The sequence below is a fragment of the Cebus imitator genome, unplaced genomic scaffold (assembly GCF_001604975.1).
Source record: "Cebus imitator isolate Cc_AM_T3 unplaced genomic scaffold, Cebus_imitator-1.0 Scaffold91, whole genome shotgun sequence".
Classification (NCBI taxonomy): Eukaryota; Metazoa; Chordata; class Mammalia; order Primates; family Cebidae; genus Cebus; species Cebus imitator.
The window spans coordinates 3,136,870-3,158,044 of record NW_016107406.1 but is presented as its reverse complement, the minus strand read 5'-3'; the positions used below and the strand labels follow the sequence as shown (position 1 = coordinate 3,158,044).

At 54.1% G+C, this 21,175-nt stretch overlaps 1 protein-coding gene across 12 annotated transcripts in view; it reads left to right on the top strand.

Annotated features, from left to right (window-relative positions):
• Positions 1–13,287, top strand: part of CFAP65 (cilia and flagella associated protein 65) — a 41,145-nt gene extending 27,858 nt beyond the window's left edge. For 7 of the 12 annotated variants that reach the window (XM_037740852.1, XM_017535191.2, XM_017535190.2 and 4 more), the window contains 14 exons: positions 286–462; positions 742–808; positions 974–1,084; positions 3,635–3,826; positions 3,927–4,085; positions 5,637–5,780; positions 5,994–6,107; positions 6,296–6,403; positions 9,382–9,426; positions 9,657–9,859; positions 10,258–10,431; positions 11,666–12,175; positions 12,856–12,993; positions 13,107–13,287. In XM_037740852.1, coding sequence (XP_037596780.1) covers positions 286–462; positions 742–808; positions 974–1,084; positions 3,635–3,826; positions 3,927–4,085; positions 5,637–5,780; positions 5,994–6,107; positions 6,296–6,403; positions 9,382–9,426; positions 9,657–9,859; positions 10,258–10,431; positions 11,666–12,175; positions 12,856–12,993; positions 13,107–13,191 — 2,227 coding nt within the window. In that variant the 3' untranslated portion in view covers positions 13,192–13,287. Of the gene's footprint in view, positions 1–285; positions 463–741; positions 809–973; positions 1,085–3,634; positions 3,827–3,926; positions 4,086–5,636; positions 5,781–5,993; positions 6,108–6,295; positions 6,404–9,275; positions 9,339–9,381; positions 9,427–9,656; positions 9,860–10,257; positions 10,432–11,665; positions 12,176–12,855; positions 12,994–13,106 lie in introns of those variants that run through there. The other 5 variants (XM_017535186.2, XM_017535187.2, XM_037740855.1 and 2 more) reach the window with 5 other exon arrangements.
• Positions 13,288–21,175: the final 7,888 nt, after the last annotated feature.

Here is a 21,175-nt window from a genome sequence, read left to right as displayed (position 1 = left end):
CACATTCAAGCAACACCTTGGCTTCTGGCACCCACAGCAGGAGCCCCACTCTTCACTTTGTGAGTCACCATGGCCCTGCGTCTGTTACTGGGTTTGGGGGCAATTATGAAATGAGAATCCACAACAGCCACATTTGCTCAGGCACACATGGGACAGTTTGCCAAACGGGGGAATGAAGTACAGGAGTCATGGGGGAGGCCACCTCCCACCCCTTGGGGTCTCAGAGCTCTTGCCTCTCTGGTCTGCCTGACTGGTCCTTTGTATGGCTTTGCACCCCTCTCCCAGGGCCTTCCTCTTTCCAAGTGACCAGCAGATCGACGTGGAACTCTGGGCAGAGCAAGCAGAGTTGAATTCCACTGAGCTCCACCAGATGCGCGTGCAGGGCAATTGCGTCTTCTCTGTTAGCCCCAAGGCCGGGAGCCTGAGTCCTGGGCAGGAGCAGATGGTGGAGTTAAAATACAGGTGTTCCCCACCCCTCAAGCCTGCTGCACTTCCAATCATAGAGACCTTTACCCCTGGTTTTCACTGTGTGACTCCGGGGCACCCCAAATGACCATCACCTAGGAGGACCACCTTCTCACCTGCAGGGGAGGTCTAATTTCCTTCTTACCCCATCCCAACTCAGGGGTGATTGCTCCCAGGGGCTAGCTAGAAAAAAGCCACAGAAAGATCCTGTCCATTTGCTCTCCTACTTGTACCAGGGCTCCAGAACTCATTCCCAGACTGATTTATTTCTTTCAGCCACCTGTTCATCGGCACTGATCGCCTCCCGGTGCTCCTTAAGGTGTCCCATGGCCGGGAGATCCTGGTGAGGCCCCAGCACCCTGGCCCTGCCCTGGTTTCAGGCTGGAGGAGGGGGCTTGCTGGACAGGAGCAGGGATCTGTGTTCTCCTGGGGAGCTGGGGTCCAGATCTCCGCTGGTTGTGTCAGTTCATGCCGGGGAAGGATGCTACACTCGACCTTTTATTTCCAGCTAAATTTCATAGGTGTGACAGTGAAGCCGGAGCAGAAGTATGTGCACTTCACCTCCACTAGCCACCAGTTCATCCCCGTTCCCATTGGTGACACGCTACCCCCACGGCAGGTCAGTGGTCCACGCTGTCTATTGACCAAGAAGGCCTAAATGTTGATCTCTGGGTATGAGTGTCAGCCCTTGACAGGGTGACAAAGACATGCCCTCTGGAAGCACTTGAGAGGTTGGGCCAGCAGCTTGACTGGGCAACTGGGAGAGAATGGAAGGGAGAGGCTGCAGTGTCCTGGTGCCTGGTGCTGAGCCCTTTGCCTGGCCCCGTTCCAATTAAAAAATGAGGATTTTTTTCTCCTTTAGCAAAATGTTCTTCAAACTTTTCTGACCATGAATCATACTAATATATTTATATATTTTATGTTATATATGCTCAGACCCCAGTATATACATACACATACAACCAAAATGGAAGTATCACAAATTGATAATTATGCTACTGCCTGTAAAGTATACTGATCTTTCTTTTCTTTTCTTTTTTTTTTTGAGATGGAGTTTCACTCTCGTTGCCCAAGCTGGAGTGCAGTGGAATGATCTTGGCTCACCGCATCCTCCACCTCCCGAGCTCAAGTGATTCTCCTGCCTCAGACTCCCGAGTAGCTGGGATTATAGGCATGTACCACCACACCTGGCTAAGTTTTTGTGTTTTTAGTAGAGACAGGGTTTCGCCATGTTGGCCAGGCTGGTCTCAAACTCCTAACCTCAGGTGATCCGCCCGCCTCAGCCTCCCAAAGTGCTGGGATTACAGGCGTGAGCCACCGCACCTGGAGATGTTTTCTTTTTTATTCTATTCTGTCCAGTTTTTTTTAATGGTGGACATGACCCACAGCATTGATTTAGATCTGCTCACTAGTAAGTCTTAGCCACAGTTTGAAAATCACTGCTCCACAAAGGATGTCCTTCTGGAGTGTGAAGAACTGGAATGTGAATTCTTGGGAAGGTTTAGATCTTTCTTTCTTTGCTGATTGCAGGGAATACAGTTCCCTTGCTCTGGAAATGTACATTGGTAATCTCCAGGAGGGGGACATAATATTTTCCCAAATATTTCACAGCTGTGCAATTTCTAACCATTTAGAAGCCTTTGTGTTTCTGACCAGGAGCCTCCAGCCATTCAGCCTAGAGGCCAAGGAATGGGCTTCCTGGATCTAGAGGGGAGTCTCTCATCCCCAACTCTGTTCAATTCCATATACCCCTCTGGCTCCCCAGCAGCCCAACTAAGGGCTGTGACAGTGAAGCTGGTTTGAACTACTGGGAATATGTAGTGCCATTTGCTAAAAGGAGATAAACTGGGAGCAGGAATAGGCTTTAGAATGAAGAGTTTGGTTCTGGCTAAGTTTGAGATGTTAATGAGACAACCAAGAGGGCTTGTCAGGTAGAAGCTGGACACCAAGTGTCTTAGTCCATTCTGGCTACCATAGATTGGGTGGCTTATAAAGAACACAAGTTTATTTTAATTTATTATAGTTTATTGTAATTATAAAGGCTAGGAAGCCCAAGATCAAGGCATGGGCAGATTTGGTGTCTGGTGGGGGCCCACCTCCTGGTTCATAGATGGTGGCTTCTTGCTGTGTCCTCACATGGTGGAGGGGGCAAAGGAGCTTCCACAGCCCTCTTTTATGAGAGCATTAATCCCACTCATGAGGGCTCCACCCCTGTGACCGAATCCTCTCCTGATCATCTCTTAATACTATTGTATAGAGGATTAGGTTCCAACCTATGGATTTTGTAAGGATACAAGCATTCAACCCATAGTACCAGGTCTGGAGCTCAAAGGGTGGTCTAGGCTAGGCAAATAGAGTCAGTACACTCAGGAGTGAGCGCTCAGAAAGGGGAAAGGGGGCCAGAACTGAAATGAACTCTATTCTATCTGGCTTCAATTTTTTCATCTCTAAAAGGAAGGATTGGACTAGAAGATCTCTGGTTTCTTCTAGGACATTCTATAATTCCCAACCTTTGAAGTTAGTCTTTAGTCCCTCAGACCTTTCTGCCCCCTTAATACCTTTAAGCAGAACTGCCTTGGCCAGGCACAGTGGCTAAAGCCTGTAATCCTATCAATTTGGGAAGCAGAGGTGGGAGGACTGCTTGAGTCCAGCAGTTCAAGACCAGCCTGACCAACAGAGTGAGACCCCCATCTCTAAATATATATATATATATATATATTTAGATATATATATTTTAAAGCAGCTGGATGTGGCAGTGCACGCCTATGTCCCCAGCTCCTTGGGAGGCTGAGGTGAAAAGATTGCTTGAGCCCTGGTTGATGCAGCAGTGAGCCATGATTATGCCACTGCATTCCAGCCTGGGTGACAAAGTGAGACCTTGTCTCAAAAACAAAAAACTTAATTAAGTTAAATTGAAGACCTAAAATAAGCTACTCCTTTACAAATAAGATGACAGATGATCCTAAAATGTCACAGGATGAACATACAGTTACATATTTCTTGGGTGATCAAGCCACACAGGAAATGATAGGTCTTTAGAGGAGCTTACAGACTCAAAGGTGACACCACGGAGATCAGCCTGCTCTCCCACTGTGGGCATAGCGTCCCAGGTTCTCTGGCTTGAAGTCCTGAGCTGATGTGTCAGTTTTCCTATTTCTGTCCCCTGCAGATTTATGAGCTGTATAATGGTGGCTCAGTGCCCGTGACATATGAGGTCCAGACCGACGTCCTATCACAGGTTCAGGAAAAAAATTTCGATCACCCCATCTTCTGCTGCCTCAACCCCAAAGGGGAGATTCAGCCAGGCACCACTGTGTGCGTCTTGTGGATCTTCTCACCCATCGAGGCCAAGACCTATGCTGTGAGCAGCAGCCTGGATGACGTGGGAGGCGGGGTGGTGCTGGCTTCCTCAGCAGGCCTCCCTCTGACCAGTCCCTACCTTGACCCTCCTAACTCCCCAGGTGGACGTGCCCATACACATCCTGGGATGGAACTCGGCCCTCATCCACTTCCAGGGAGTGGGCTACGACCCCCATAAGATGGGGGACACAGCCCCATTCCACAAGATCTCCTCATGGGACAACATTTCCATACACTCTAGGCTGACGGTGCCTGGACAGGTGGGGAAAGGGGAGCTGGAAGGCCTGAGGCCTTGGGGGAGAGCCTCAGCACCCAGGGTGGCCAGAACAGAGGGATGGGGAGGCTGGAAGGTAACTGAGATGGAGCTGAAGAGGGACAGAGGCAGAGATGAGACCTTGGAACCCGCCCTCCTGCAGATTCAGGAGGCAACACCAGCTCCGTGAGAGGCCTACCCTGCCACCTAGTGCCCACAGGTGTTGCTGCTCAAGCTGCTCCACCTGCGCAGGACCCTCCATTCCACAGACTTCTCTGGGATGAGGATGTTAAAAGATGGCATAGGAGTGGGGGTGTTTAAAAGGTGTGAAAAGGGCAGGGCGGAGTGGCTCATACCACCACTTTGGAAGGCCACTTTGGCCAGCTGAGGTCAGGAGTTCGAGACTAGCCTGTCCATATGGTGAAACCCGTCTCTACAAAAATACAAAAATTAGCTGAGTGTGGTGGTGGGTGCCTGTAATCCCAGCTACTGGGGAGGCTGAGGCAGGAGAATCACTTGAACCCGGGAGGCGGAGGTTGCAGTGAGCTGGGATCACACCACTGCACTCCAGCCTGGGCAACAGGAATAAAATTCCATCTCAAAAAAAAAAAAAAAAAAAAAAAAAAAAAAAAAAAAAAAAAAATCAAAAAAAAAAAAAAAAAAAAAAAAAAAAAACAAGGTGTCAAAAGAAGCTCTTCTATTCTAGCTATTATCTTCATACAGAAGAGTTCTTCTCCTGGACCTAGATGGATTTTGATGAAAAACATCTAGAGTCAATAATGCTACCTTAGTTCACATGCTCCTCACTGTTGGAAGGTCTGGCCTGCCCATCCATGTGTCCATCTATCCACCTACACACTCATGCGTTCATGCATCTACCCAGTGACCCATGCCGGCAAATGGGTACTTACTCATCTAAGTACCCATCCACCCCTCCAGCCAGTCCCCCCCTTCCTCAGTCATTCAGTCGCTGTCCATCCACCTGTCCACGCTTCCAGACCCTTGTTGGACTCAAACTCTAGAATGAGCACCGCAGAGGCCCTGGGGACAGAGAAGAGCCAGACAATGTTCCTGCCCTGGTATCACTCAGAGTCTGGACAGAGTCAAAGTGCCCCTTCCGTGTGGTCTCAGCTGTTCCAGACATCTCTACAACACGCTCTTATTCTATGCCCAGTGAGATGCCAACATCTGATCAGCCATTCCTTTACAATCATCCATCAGAGAAACTCAAATTATGTTGGCTTTAGTTCTGTCTTCTCTAAGCTGATTCTGGTTCAGCCCTTCCAGCCTATTTTAACGTTTGAAATCATGGGCACTAGAGTGTGACTGTGGTTTTTCCCAGCTACAGGTGTGGGAGATTGTTGGACAATTTACTTGTCCTCTCTGAACCTTAGCAGCACATTGTAAAATGGGGCAGTAGTGGTAGCTATGTCACAGGGCCATCATGGGGCTCACATGCATGGGAAGCACCTAACACGGTACCTGGCCTGGGAACGGCGCTCTGTAACCAGCAGTAGCTGTGTGGTTCTTCTTTCTTCACCTCCCTCTCCACCCACAGAATGTCTTCCTGTCCCAGTCTCACATTTCCCTGGGAAACATCCCTGTGCAGAGCAAGTGCAGCCGCCTGCTCTTCCTCAATAACATCTCTAAGAATGAGGAAATTGTCTTTGCCTGGCAGCCAAGTCCTCTAGATTTTGGGGAGGTGAGAGTACCCTGAGCCCACAGAATTGGAACCTCCATCAGAGCTTCAGACTCAACCAACCCCACCCTGCCACATCCCATTCCACCGAACTCCATCCAATCCCATCACACCCCATCCCACCCCACCCCACCCCACCCCACCCCACCCCATCCCATCCCATCCTATCCAATTCCACCCTGTGAATCTCCAGAGACTCCTTCCCCAAATCAACAGGTGTCTGTGAGTCCCATGATAGGGGTGCTGGCTCCTGAAGAGATGGTCCCATTTGTGGTGACCTTGAGGGCCTCTGTGCACGCCAGCTTCTACAGTGTAGACCTCGTATGCAAGGTAGGAACCAGCCACAAAGGTAAGGTGGGATAGAGGCCCAGCTCCCAGTGCTGGGGTGGGGTGAGATGGGCCGTGAGATCCCCAGACACCAGCAAAAGGCAGGAGTCAGCCCTTGGAAGGGAAAGGCCCACAGCATAGGCCCAGAGCAAGCTCCAGACCTTGGTCTTCTCTCTCTGTCCTGGCCAAAGCTGTACCCGCAGCAGCTCATGCGGCAGTATCACAAGGAGCTGCAGGAGTGGAAGGATGAGAAGGCGAGGCAGGAAGTGGAGTTCACCATCACCGACAGGAAAGTGAAGGTGAGGAGGACTGAGTAGGCCTCAAACACCCAGATCTTTCTGACTGGTCTTACCAGAGGGGACACAGGTAGTGGGCCAAGGTGGCCCTCCAGGACAAACCAGCCAGCCTGCCCTAAGAGACTAGATTCCATTCACTGGACTCAGCTTAGCATCTCCACAGCCATCCAGAGAGGCTCTCTGGGTAGAGAAGGCTGTCTGTTCATTCCCTGCTTCATGTAGCTAGCATTTAATGAGTGGCTACTATGTGCTGCACACTGCGGATACAGGGGAGACAATGCAGAGTTCACCTTGTTTTTTTTTTTGTTGTTGTTGTTTTTGAGACAGAGTCTGTCTCTGTCACCCAGGCTGGAGTGCAGTGGCGCGATCTCGGCTCACTGCAACCTCCGCCTCTCGGGTTCAAGCAATTTTCCTGCCTCAGCCCCTCAAGCAGCTGGGACTACAGGCGCCTGCCACCACATCCAGCTAATTTTTGTATTTTTAGTAGAGATAGGGTTTCACCATGTTGGCCAAGCTTGTCTCAAACTCCTGACCTCAGGTGATCCGACCACCTTGGCCTCCCAAGGTGCTGGGATTACAGGTGTGAGCCACCACGCCCAGCCTGGAGTTCACCTGATAGAAGACACTGTGGCTACAGGGGAAGGGTCTGGAAACAGATTGCCCAGGTTTCATTCCTGGAGTTAATGATCTAGCTCTGTGATCTCAGTCAACCTACGGAACGTCTCAGTTCCTTCAGCTGTGAGAAGTGGAGGTGGGTACTGTGACATCTGGCATTTGCTTCAATATAATCCAGAGGTGAGGCACAGCTTGGACCAGACTGGCTATGAGTTGCTAGTTGTTGAAGCTCAGCAATGGGCAATGGAGGGTTCTTTGTACCATCCTCTCCACTTTTAGATACATTTGTAATTTTCCATATTAAAAAGATAAAAGTCTAGGCTGGGTGCAGTGGCTCACTCCTGTAACCCCAGCACTTTGGGAGGCCAAGGCTGGTAGATCACCTGAGGTCAGGAGTTCGAGACCAGCCTGGCCAACATGGTGAAATCCCATCTCTACTAAAAATACAAAAATTAGCTGGGCATAGTGGCAGGGTCCTGTAATCCCAGCTACTTGGGAGGCTGAGGCATGAGAATTGCTTGAACCCAGGAGGTGGAGGTTGCAGTGAGCTGAGATTATCCCATTGCACTCCAGCCTGGTGACAGAGCAGGACTCTGTCTCGAAAAAATAAATAAATAAAAGTCTAAACATATTTTTTAATTAGAATGAGATATCTGCTTTGTAGCATTGTTGTGAGGATTAAGTGAGTTAAGGAAAATGTCCTGAATCCCTCATTCCAAGTTAAGTGTTCAGTTCCTTCTTCATATGTGATTGTGAAAATAAAAGCTTTCCTGAGTCTTAAAACTGACATTTTTTTCAGGGAAAGAGACTCAATAGCAAGGTATACTAACAGTATTTCCCAAATAAGGCACATAGGAGAAAATAACGAATCAATAGAATCTAATTAAAATTAGATTTTTTTAATGAATAGAGAAGATGGCTCAGAAATAGGGTGTACTTGTATTGGTGACTCAACTAGTGACCGTTATAAAAGGAATAAAGTTTTGAGTGATTTACAGGAGCTTAAAAATGCACTTTATATTGAGTCGTTATTTCATATGTTCTTAAAACAATTATTGTATTGAACTAAAAATAAACTAGGTAGTTTGTTCATGTAACATATCTACAAAGACATGCTTATAAATTTTCCACTTAGCCCAGTTTTCTGTTTTCAGCATTACTACAAATGCCTCATTCCATCGTCATGTTGGATTCTTCAGCATCTTCCATAACATTTCCAGGGGCATCTCTGGGAATAGATGCCTGTCTTCCCTCAGAAGCACACTGATAACCCCAGTATACCCATAGTTCACACCTTTTCCCTTCTCTGAGGTGTGCTGCTTTTTGGCACAACAGAAAAACACACTTCTAGAATCTGAAAAAGTAAATTCTGGGCCTGGTTATGTCATAAACTACAGAAACCTTAGGTCGTATATTCTCCCCGGGTGCTTGTTTCTCCGCGGCAAAAAAGAATTCATATTTGCTTGGTCCTTAGCAGTCCTTTACTATTTCATTTATCTTCACAATAACCCTTAAATTTGAGTACGGTAACATTAGGCTCATTTTATAGAAGAAATTAATCTCAAAGAGGATATAGTCTCCCAACGATCCCACAGGTAGTAATATATTAGGCAGAGCCAAACTCACACAATCTCACTCAAAAGCCTAGCACTGGTACATGCCCTGCTAACAAGTTTGCTGAAATGGATGCGACAGAGTGAGATCCCGTCAAAAAAAACTGAAAAATTTCTTCCTGGGGGCATGAGAAAAGGAATTTCTGAATTAAATCTTAATAAGGGAGACTGTTTTCTCATCTTACCAAACCATTCTTATCTCAGCAAACCACAAAGCTCCAGGGCACCAGGGCAAGCACGCTTGGAGCTGCCTGCCTGCATTTGATGGCATTTCCTTCACTCAGGAAACCAGAATTTCCTGGTCTGCAGGCAGCACTTCCCTAGGGAAGGTTCTAGAAGAAAGCGTGACTGGGAATTGGGCAGGATCAAGTGGGCAGCAAGGTGGTCAGAAAGGGAAGTCTCTTTGGACTTCTCGCATCTTTTTTTTTTTTTTTTTTGAGAGTCTCTGTGGCCCAGGCTGGAGTGCAGTGCTGAGATCTTGGCTTGTTGCAACCTCTGCCTCCTAGGTTCAGGCGATTCTCCAGCCTCAGCCTCCTGAATAGCTGGGACCACAGGCACGTGCCACTGCAACTGGCTAATTCTTGTATTTTTAGTAGAGATTGGGTTTCGCCATGTTGGCTAGGCCTGTCTCGAACTCCTGACCTCAGGTGATCCACCTGACTTGGCCTCCAAAAGTGCTGAGATTACAGACATGAACCACTGCAACCGGCTGGGCCTTTCACATCTCAAGCAAGGGTCTCTATTCTTTCACAGAGGAGAACATGCTGCACAGCATGTGAACCTGCAAGGAAGTACAAGGTGAGGCACAAGCCCCAGGCCCAACTTCTTGGGACAACTTGGGAGGGTCCTTGTTTGCTCCCCCAACTCCTGGACCAGCCTCCCAGAAAGGAGGGATGAAAGTGGCAATGAGTGGGGTCACATGCTTAGGTGGCCCAAAGGGCCTGATGGGGAACTAAGTCAAGGGACCCCATTGATGATGTGAGTGTGGTCCCCAAACCCTTGTCATCCATGTCTCTCCTTTCCCAAAGACGCTACCTCCCATCAAGAACCAGCAGTCTGTCAGCCAGCCTGCCAGCTGGAAACTGCAGACCCCAAAGGAGGAGATGTCCTGGTCCCTTCCCCAGCCACCCTCACCAGGCATGCTGTGCCTGGGCCTCACCGCCCGAGCCCATGCCACTGACTACTTTCTGGCTAACTTCTTCTCAGAGTTTCCCTGCTACTTTTTGCACCGGTAAGCTCTTGGGAAGGCAGGGGTCTCCCTCCTCTTCTCTCTGTCCTCTCTGTGACTCCAGGGCAGGGGCTGCCCAGTGGGGCATGGAGCATGGGCAGCGGCAGTGGGACTCATTGAGCGCCACTGGGCCCACGATGCCCCCATTGCTGCTTAGGCCCTTGTGAGAGGGGAACCAAGAAGCCAGAGCCCCCTGGGGAATACAACTAGGCATCCCCTGCCCATCTTTGTTCTTTCTTTTTCCAACTGGGGGTTTCTCTGGCTCCTGTGCTGATTCTGAGGGTTTGAGTTTGGTTCTCTGAACCCAGTAGCACTACAGTTGGGTGAAGTCTGGGAGTGCCTCAAACTCATCTGTGCCCTCATCACTGGGCAGCTACCACCACTTATGCACCCAACCCCAGCATGGTGGTTTGCTCAGGCCACTCAGGGTGTCATGGCTGCCACAGGGAGCTGCCAAAGAGGAAGGCCTCCAGGGAACAGTCAGAGACTTCCAAGGAAGAATCCCCTACCAAGAGGGGCCCTGTCTCCAAGCAGCAGCAGCAGCTCCTGGTTGACATTCTCACCACCATCATCAGGTACTAGCCCACACCCTGGGCTCTCACTGCCACCTCCCCATCCTGCCAGCTCATTCAGCCAGAGCCCCTTACATTCCAGCACTCTTCCTTTCTTAAGAAATAGGACTTGGCGGGGCCGGGCACGGTGGCTCAAGCCTGTAATCCCAGCACTTTGGGAGGCTGAGGCGGGTGGATCACGAGGTCAAGAGATCAAGACCATCCTGGTCAACATGGTGAAACCCCGTCTCTACTAAAACTACAAAACATTAGCTGGGCATGGTGGCGCGTGCCTGTAGTCCCAGCTACTCAGGAGGCTGAGGCAGGAGAATTGCCTGAACCCAGGAGGCGGAGGTTGCAGTGAGCCGAGATCGCGCCATTGCACTCCAGCCTGGGTAACAAGAGCGAAACTCCGTCTCAAAAAAAAAAAAAAAAAAAAAAAAAGAAATAGGACTTGGCGGGGGCCTGGAGGTTCTTGCCTGTAATTCCAACACTTTGGGAGGCAGAGGTTTGAGGATGGCTTGAGCCCAGGAGTTTGAGTCAAGCCTGGGCAACATAGCAAGACCCCATCTCTACAAAAAGTACAAAAATTAGCTTGACATGGTGGTGCATGCCTGTAGTCTCAGCTACTTGGGAGGCTGAGGTGCGGGGATTGTTTGAGACCATTAATTAGCTTAATTAACTGGGAGGTTGAGGTTGCAGTGAGCCATGATCATACCACTGTACTCCAGCGTGGGAGACAGAGTGAGACATTGGCTCAAAAAAAAGATAGAAACAGAGAAAGAAAGGAAGAAAGAGAGAGAGAGAGACAGAGGGAGAGACGGGGGGGGAAGGAGGGGGGGAAAGAAAGAAAAGAAAAAAAGAAACAGAACATCTTTGCAAGATCCCTCCACTGTCCCCCACCCCACCCACCCCAGGATAGTAGAGCTCTGATGGAGCTGGCTGGAGGGATTCTCAGGTCTGGGTCCTGAGTTCTGCCCCATTTCTGGGCTAGTAGATGAGTCTGGAGCCAGTTCAATATCTCCCCAGGGCTCCTGCCCATCAGCTGTGTGATTCTGACCTGCTGTGCCTCCACCACACCATGTTCGCTTCCAAGATGTCTTCCTTGAAAGAAGGGATAGGAGGAACAACTGACCAAGGGCTCCCCTCTCCCCACCTAGCACCCCCCTTTTCCACCTAGCACCTAGCCCTGAAGCCAGGGCTCCCAGGGGCTGCAGGGCCCCTCAGCAAGGCTTTCTCCCCCGTTGCTGTCGTCTAGGGGTCTGCTGGAAGACAAGAACTTCCATGAGGCTGTGGACCAAACCCTGGTGGAGCAGGTGCCCTACTTCTGCCAGTTCTGGAATAAGCAGTCGACTAAGTTCATGGACCAGAAAAACAGTCTGTACTTAACACCAATCCTGCCCTCCAGCAGCTGGGAGGATGGGAAGGGCAAGCAGCTGGAGGACAGACCTGAACACACGCCAGGGTTGGGGAAGAAGGAAGAGGGGGAGGAGGAGGAGGAGGAGGAGAAGGGTGAGGAGGAAGAAGAGGAGTTGGAGGAGGAGGAGGAGGAAGAGGAGGCGACAGAAGAGGAGGAGGAATTGAGCAAGGAGGAGATAAAGGAGGAGAAGGAGGAGAGGGATGAGAAGGAAGAGGAAGTGAGCTGGACAGGGATCGGGCCCACACCGCAGCCTGAGTCCCAGGAGTCCATGCAATGGCAGTGGCAACAGCAGCTGAAAATCATGATGAAGGAGGAGCAAGAACAGGACGAGAAGGAGGCCATCAGAAGGTGGGCAGCCAGGCCCTGGTGAGGATGGGAGGGAGGCACGCGTGTAGAAGGTTGCTAGGAGGCAATGGATGCTGAGGCTGGCGCCGCCTGTGTGCACATCTCATCCTCGCTCAGGGCTTAGTGAGGTCATGTTGGTAACTTAAGGCCTCTGGGAGTAGCAGCCTGGTAACAACACTGAACTTCATTCTTTTTTCTCTGAGAGCTGGTTGTTGACATTTACCAGCACATGACTACCAGGAGAATTGTTATAGTCTTCAAAGTCTCTGAAATGGCCTTCTAGAGCCAGAAAAGGACCACCTGTCTTGCAGGTGGGGCTTCCCACTGGGGCTGCCCTGCAGATGATTTATGTTCTTGCAGATTTCCCCAGGCTCCGCCCAGTCCCTTCTGCACCCTCACACCACCTCCCTACCTTTCTCCAAACTTGGCCCTGAGATGCGGACAAACCGCCTGGGTTTGAATCCCACTCCTTAAATCAACAGCCTATTTGACAACTTGGAATCTTTTAGCCACACTTGGAAAGTCTGTAACATTGAAACAAGGATGCCCCACAGTGTAGTGGATGGGGGGAGTCGAATGGGAATCTCCGAAGAGCTCGCGGCACACCGCACTGCCCTGACAGGCGAGCAAGGAGGCGCGCGGGCACTGCGGCCGCGCTCACGCTAGCCCCCGCCCCCTCGCAGGCTCCCGGCCTTCGCCAACCTACAGGAGGCGCTGCTGGAGAACATGATCCAGAACATCCTGGTGGAGGCGAGCCGGGGGGAGGTGGTGCTCACCTCGCGGCCGCGCGTCATCACCCTGCCGCCGCTTGGCATGCCCAGGTAGGGGCCCCGGGGCCAGCAGCTGCGCAGACCGCGCCAGAGGGGCGACGGGGGCAGGCAGGCTCTGCCCGAAGCCTCGCCCCCACGCCTACCTGGGACTTTCTGTCTTCTAGGATTCTGACCCCGGACATGCTGCTGCCGATGCAGCAAGCAGAGGCACTCCACCCGGTGGGGCCACTTCCCACCGACCTTCTGTAGATGCCCGCGCCCAGCCTCTCCGACAAGCCGCTCTAGGTCCCGCCTGGGCCCCTCTCCACCGCCCAGCCAGTAAAAGCATCTAGTCTTTTTTCTATATCTGCCTTGACTTTATTTCCCCGACGAGGGGGAAAGGCGCGCGCGCGCTCTGAGAGGGAAGGATGGCCAGAGCAGTCTGGGCTGACTGCAGCGGCGCGGCGGGGAGTTAGGGCCCGGGAGGATGCACCTCTCCGTCCACACTGCAGCTGGCCTGAGACCTCGCCGCTCTCTGCCGGCCGCTGGACCGAGTCTGGCCAGTGGAGGGCGCTCCGGGCGGGGCCTGGCTGGCCTCTGCCCCAGCTTAGTTTAGCGCACAGTAACAGCGCCAGGCCTGGCCAGCGAAGCAGGTGACCACGGGGCCGGGCGGCCACCCCTCAACTTTACGCGCCGCGTCTGCCCCGGGACTCAGCACCCCCAGGGCCAGCCCCTTAGCATTTTTCCGGCTCCGGGTACCCACGAGGCTGGGGAGGAAGGAGAACTGAGGCACGCCGCGGAGGGCCAGAAACTAGACGCTGGGGCGGGTCGAGGTCACCGCCAGATCTCGGGCCACAGACCCTGCTAGGCGACTCCCACTGTGAGTCAGTCCTTAGACCAGGGGATACCCACCTCTCGGTTCCTCCTAACCCCCGCCCGCCAGGGAACTTCTGTCCTCTGCTTCTCCGCTCCTCCCTCCCAGAGGCAGGTGGGTGGAAAAGTGACATCTGGTGTTGTTCCAGAGGCGCCCAGGTCCCCAACACCCTCCCCTCCACCCCCGCCACCAAGGCCTCGGAGAAGCTCCGGCCTCAGAGCCCTGGCGGGGGAGGGAGGGGGCGCTCCGCCTCCATGAGTCAATATTTGCCCCGAGCAAACGGGCGCCCGGACAGGTGTGAGTGTGTGTCTGGGGGCGGGGACTGAACAGGCAGTATAAGAGTACTCTGAGCCCGGGCTCCCGGACAAGCTCCAAGGCGTGGGCTGCGGACAAAGCCAAGCTAGGCTGGGCCGGGCAGAGGGGCCAGGAAAGCCTAGCGGAGGGTGGCTGGGAAGGGAGGGGCGGGCCAGGTGCGCACCTGCGGTGGCCGCCGCGGCCGCCGACGTGTCAGCAGCCGCAGATGCGCTCAGGTGAGGGCGGAGGCTAGCGGGCGCTGTGCTGCACTGCGCTCGCGGAAGACCAGGACCAGGAGATCACCGAGGGCGACCGCCAGGCCCCGGGCCCTCCGCTCCCGCCCCGCGACGAGCCCCTCGCACAAACCGGACCTGAACGTTTTGTTCGTTCGGCTCGCGTGAGGCAGGGGCGGCCTCTCAGCACCAGCCCGGGGGCCCGGCCTGATCGCCACGCAGGCACCTCCCGCCGCCACCGCCACCGCCACCGCCACCGCCACCATACGGGTGGGAGAGGAGAGGCAGTGCGCCGCTCCAGTGGAGATCCGGCTCCCATCCGGTCCCACCCGCCCTGCCTTGCCCTGCCCGCAGCTTCTGGGCTGCCCGGCTAGATTCCGCGTCGTGATACGGGCTGAGCCGGTTCCAGCGGGTGGCGAAGGAGGCCTTGACCCAGAACCGAAGTCCTTCTGGAGGTGGAAACCTGGATTCTAGTCCACCTCTCTCCCCGCGACTTCTGTGGCCTTGGGCAAGTCATTTCCCGGCCTCTTGGTTTTCCCGTTTGCACAGTGAAGGGCTGCTCCGTCCTCCAGCAGGGGTTAGGACCTCCCCCGCCTCCTGTCCTGGTTCCTGGGCTCCTGGTCATGCCGGGAAGATGGACGCCCTCATGGGGTAGGAGCCGAGGCTGAGGTGTGGAAAATCTGGGCGGGGGAAGCTGAGGGCCACCATGGAGCCTCAGATCCACTTGTTGGATCTCTCCGGTGCTGCTGACATCCTGAGATGTCACTCCCTGACACCCCCCTGGTCCCTCTTTCTGTCTAACCTTGTCTGAGTCACTCAGAATGACTGAGAAGGACAAGCACGGGACCCTTGCCCGATAGGGCCCCAGGCACCGCCAGTCACCACCTTCCTCAAACTCAGAATTCCACATCCTGGTTTCCATCAGCTGGGGCGGGGTAGGTAGGTAGCCCTCAGCTCAGGCAGAGGCAGCCCTGGGAGATGGGAACCAGGGTCAGAAGTCCCTCCAAACTGCTTGTTCCTAGAGGTGCCAGCTTGTCCCCTCCACCACCACCTGCTCTAGTGCCCCTACCTTACCCAACTATCCAGAGGCCCCAAAGGATCTGCTGAGCCTGAGACCATGGCACAGAGAGAGGAGCAGGGATGGGGCAAGATATTGTTGGACAGATCCCAGGCAGATCTGGGGAGAGGGTGGGCTGCAGGAGGGCTTCACGGAGCAGCCCTAGGGGCGGGGGGAAGGATGTGCGCAGCCCTCTCTGGGCCAGCCCTTTGCTCTTTGCCTGTCACTGAAAGATTGGCCTGTCAGCGCCTGGCATGGTCCTGGCACATCTTCCCTGTGTCTTTAAGGGCTTCCTCTTCCCTCCCCAACCATGGCTGGGGACAGGATTCCAGATCCTGGGGCTGCACAACAAAGAGGAATCTGCCTGGAATGACCCCTTCCCAAACAGACACACACACACACACACACACACACACACACACACACACACGAGGCCCTGAGGGGAGGGTGGAGAGAAGGAGGTGGCCACCCAGTGGTCTGGGATGTGTCCTGAGAGTTACTGCCCCTTCACCCCAGGATCTAATTTCCCTAGGCCCCCAGCCCCCCATCCATCCCTAAGACCAAATTTGCTGGCCATTACCAGGGATCTGGCCTCTCATCCAGGTCTTTCCTCCACTGCCGGGCTGGGGGTGGAGTCTCCTGGTGCCTGGCAGGCTTGCAGGTGCAGGGCTGCAAGGGAAGGGGGGCACTAAGCAGCTGGTGTTCGAGGCAGGCCCCCTCCCCCCTCCTGCTCAAAGCTGGAGCCTGCTTCCTGTCGTCCCTGTCAGCACCCTGGGTGGGGGAGGGACCAGGTAGTGGGAGAAGTGGAAAAGGGACTGAGCAGTTGGAGTGCAGCAGCTGAGAAACAGCAGAAGAGAAATGGAGAAGGAGGAGAAAGAGGCCAGCAACAGAGGCAGAAGGACAGAAGCGTGTGAGAACACAAAGGAGATCCCAGGGGCCCCAGAGGCGGCAGATCCCAGACTGTGAGATCGAGACCAGAGGCAGAGATGACCAGAGAGAAAGCAGGGAAATGAAACAGAGAGAGACACAGAGACAATTCGAGATAACGAGAGATATACGCTGAGATGGGGGCATGTGGAGACAAGGGTTACAGCTTGGGGGACCAGAGGGGGCAGGTACAGTGTGTATGGAGAAAGGGGAGAGCTTCAAAATAGCCCATCCCACCCCAAACTGGGGCAGGAATTAGCCCCAGTAGAGCATAAAGAGGCGGCTTCTAGATGGCCGCCAGGTTTGGAGGTGGGGAAGCATGATACCCCTACCTTGGAAGACCATCTCCTCCCATTAAAGGACAGAACCTGAGGCAGGGGCACGGCCAAGGCCAGGGCTGGACCCTGGAGGCTGTGAGCAGTGAGGGACATAGATCTGACACCATCTCTCCATTTCCCTCTTGGCCACAACCGGACAAGCCAACAGCTATGGCAGCTACCCTGCCCTCACCCGCCCCACTGATTCTGGCCTAGCCTTGGAATTTCTGAGCTTGGAGGCCCCCCAGGGTCTGTGTGAGAGTGGGGAGACCTGGGAGCGGAGGCACTGGGTGGTGGGGTGGGGTGGGGAGAGGCTCATACCCAGGTGCTAATCCCCATCCGGCCAAGGCAGTACCAGAGCCTCGCTGACCTTCTTGGAGATTAGTCCCCATGGAGACGGTGGCAACTCGCCCCCTCATTCTGGCTAGGCCAGGTGGGTGGGCGGGTGGGGCAGGCAGGGGCTGGAGAGGGAGGGGAAGGAACCTTCCAGAGGCATCACAGGATCACAAGAATCAAGGCTGGGAGGCCCCCTCTAGGACCCACAGCCAGTTTAATTTACAGGTAAAAAAATGGAAGCCTCAAGAGGGGACTGAGGAAAATGGCACCCCGACAAGCACTGACACTAGAAGCCAGGTCGTCGGCTCCATTTCCAAGCATCTTTTCCTAGAGAGCAGAGGACTAAGCAAGAACAAAGGAAATTGGCACACTCCCCTCTGACCCTCTCAAGCTTCCCAAGCTGAGGTCGTGAGCTGAGAAGTGGTTTAAATAGGGTAAGGCAGGAAGGCGCTCTGTCCTGAGCACTAGGCTGGCCTCTGCCGGATGAGGATGAGAAGGGGGGTACAGCTCCCAGAGCCATGCTTATGGCCTGATCACTCCCCCGACCAGGCTCAGCCCAGGGGTGGTGGGAAGCGCGTGTCTCAGAGCCAGTTATAACCACAACCACAGCAGCAGCAGCGCACTGGTTTGGGTGTACATTGCAGGCCAGATCTGTTTTACATGCATTTAAATCATCACAACAGCCTCTTAACCCACTCTCCTCACCCTTCAGTGTCTGTGACCCTGGGTGGGTAGCTGAGCTGATGCCTCCCTGGGTGACCATAGAGTGGGTGTGTGCACGTGACATCGAGGAGGCATATTCGTGTGTGAGTCCAGCACCCAGCACAGTCCGTGGCGCATAGTACATTGTATTAAATCTTTGAGAAATGAGTGAACAAGCGTCTGCCCATACGTGAATCTGACATTGAGGTTTCTATCAGATCCCAGAATGAGACTATTCGCATTTGAAGCTTGTGGGAGCACACCTCTGTGCCTGGAATGACTCTGTCTCCACCTGACTGAACATGTGTCTGTGTGTGCCCTCTCCCTATCACCCTGTGCCAGCCCTGTGGCTTTGTGTCCGGGTGTGTGAGTGACTGTGAAAGCTGCCTTCCATCTCCCTGGATGGTAGCCAGTTCTCCAACCCCACTGAGGGGCGGAGGAGAGGGGGTCTGTTTCTAGTGGGAGAGAACAATGGGTCTGTGTGGGTGGGGCTCCCAACAGGGCCGAACTGGGCTGGTCTCTGTACCCGTTATCTCTGTCTCCCAGGAGACCAGTCCTGAACAGCCTCAGGGAAGGTGCTCATTTGCCGGTTCTGGGCTCCAGACTGGGGTGGGGGCCAGGGCCAGAGAAGCAGGGGTGGAAGGGAGGGGCTGGTGAGGGTGGCAGGGTGCAGGAGGACACCCTTCCCTGAATTTGCATCTTCAGTACCCAGGACCCCTGGATGATTTCCCAGTAAAATGAGGGACGAGGGCTGGGAGGCAACCAGCTCAAGGAGAGGACATTGGCCACCAGCTACTCTCTGCTGCCCAGCAGTCCTGAGCAGTACAGGCTGTTCCTGGGGTGGGGCGCTAGGTGAGACAGGTGCCACTTCTCTGGGATTCTCGGGGCCTCTGCCTAGGACGGAGATCTGGGTGGGAGCTTAGGTGCTGGTTTGAGGGCTTCCTTGCAGGACCTACATGTCACCACATGGGCTGGGGGTCTGGGTGGGATCTGAGGGCCTCATGGAGGGGACCCAGGCTCGAGGGATTCTCTGTGGGATCTTATGGGTCTGTATGGGATGGAAGTTTCGTTTCAGTGAAATCAGAGGGCAGGGGATGGTGACTGGGGGTGGGGTGAAGTCCTGAGGATTTCCCTGTAGAACGCAAAGGTCCTGCTGTGAGATGGAGAGCTGAATGTGGTCAGGGTGGGGGTCCCCGAGAGTGCTCAGATCTCTATGAGATTTTGAGGGCTCTTTGAGGTGTCGACTGGGGTTGCTGATTTTTGTCTACCTAACTCCCCGCTCCATGACCCAAGGCCAGGCTGTGGATGTGGAGGGGGTAGGGGTGACTGCTGAGCTGGCAAACAAAGCCACCTGGGCACCCATCCTTCAGGAAGCTCTGGGCGCAACTGATCTGGGAAAACAAACAGGAACAGCTGCTAGGGGTGGGGACACCGCAGCTGGGGAGAGAGGCAGAGCTGGACCAGCCTGGTGGAGAAGGAGACCCGGAGGGGGTCCGTGGAACCCAAGGCGGGTAGCGATCCCAGAGTCCTCCGCTGGAACAGCAGGCAAGGCTGCCCGGAAGCCCCTTCCCCTCAGCGGTTCTTCTCTTTGGCGGTGACCGTGAGGCCCAAAGTCAGGAGGGGCCTGAGGGGATTGGGGACCCCTGAGATGTTTAGAGGTCTCTGGGCCAGTGACTACTGGTGGTGGTGCTGGGTATGCCCATTTCTGAGAGAGATGGTGGCAATTGCTAGAACTAAAAGCCCATGGGTGGGAGGTGGGACCTCCGTACTATTTTCACGAGTAGGGACGAGGTAGAGAAGGGGAGAGGCTGGATGTCGCGAAGGCCAGAGCTTCACACTGGAGGAGGAGCAGGGGCACTTCTCACACAAGGGGTCTCCTCCCCAACTCCAGGCGGGACTCCTAATTCTAACCTGGATCTCGGCTGGACGGCCTCCCCGCTTTTCCTCCTCCCCTAACCCCGGAAAAGGAGCGCGCGCACATACACCCTTCCTGCGGAATGCCGCCGTCCAACACACGCGACCCTCGGGAGCACACCCAGACCCCAGCCCCGCTCGGGGCAGTGTCCAGTCTCCGACAGACACCCCCACACCTTCTGACCAACACTTGGCGCCCGCGTCAGGGACAGCGCAGACGCACAGCCTGACGCACTAGCCACCCGCACGCGCGGCCTCCCTCCCGACCTCGACCTCCCCTTCCACCCCGCCCTCGGCGCCAGCTTTCGGGCCAGCGCGGCCTGCCCGCGCCCTCTGGTGGCAGAATCCAGAATTGTCGGATAGAGATGGGGGAAGGAGGGAAGGCGAAATCTTGATTCTTCCCCCCTCACCCCTCCCTCGGCTGGTGACACTGACGACAAAGACTGGAACACCAAGGGTCCAGAACTGGCTTGTGCCCCACCCCACTCTGTAATTTATATTGGGGGAAATTACACCTTATTTGTGTTTGTTCAAATCCCCCAAAGGGTAGGAATCAGGACATGGTTCTGACCTCACCCCCAATCAAACCGGCCTGAGGCTGTCCCATCTCTGACCCATATCCTCCTCACTTGGACTCTACCTCCATGCCCAGTTCTAGGGCCCTGTACTCTTGGCACCCATCTTCATACACACTGCGAGCTCCAACAGTAACTCCTCACCAGAGAAAGGAAAGGCCTAAGGGAGCCTCTGTTTGTCCCCAGTGCCTGCTCTCAGCAACCCGGAACTTCAGAAGTGGGAGGCCGAGCCCCCACCTCCAGCTTCCATTGGAGAATTTCCTCTACGCCCCTTTTCCCATGGACATTTGGCCCACACCTGACCGCCTTGTTCACTCACTAGTTCAAGAAGTTTTATTTGAGTGCCTACTATGCACCCAGCACTGTGCTAGGTTCGAGGATAACAACTGAGAACAAGACACAGTCCCTGCCCCTTTCATTGGAGCTTACACTCTAGTAAGGGAGAGGCTGGTGCACCCATAAACACAAGATGAAAAAGATAACTTTACAGAGTGATCAATGCTAGAAAGAAAAGGGCTGATGTGATGGATGGAAGAGTGCCTGGAACAGCATCACCGAGGAGGTGACACAGGAGCCAGCCATGCCAGGATCTTGTACCAAGACACTCCAGGTGGCGGCAGCACAAATGCAAAGGTTCTGAGATGGGCTGAGCATGGAGCACTGGGAAGAAGGCTTAGAAGGCAGGCTGGTGAGGCAAGGCTTCTGGGAGCTAGGGTGGCCGCAGCTGGCCTGTGAGCACTTTTGGCACAGGAGCTTGGATGGACAGCGGCAGAGCACTGACTGTGGCTTCCAAAGGTCCGAGGTCGATTTTTGTTCTGAAGCTGGCTCGCTGTGTGAGTTTGGACAAGGCCCTAGACCTCTTTGAGCCTCCATTTCCACATCTGTACATGCAAACCTAATTCACTGGACTGTTGTGAGGACCCGTAAACGGAGCACAAGGCTCATGGGAGCAGCAACATGTTAGCTCCTTTCTCACTTGCCCTCTCACCTCTGCTGGAATATCCCCACCCACACCCACCACCATT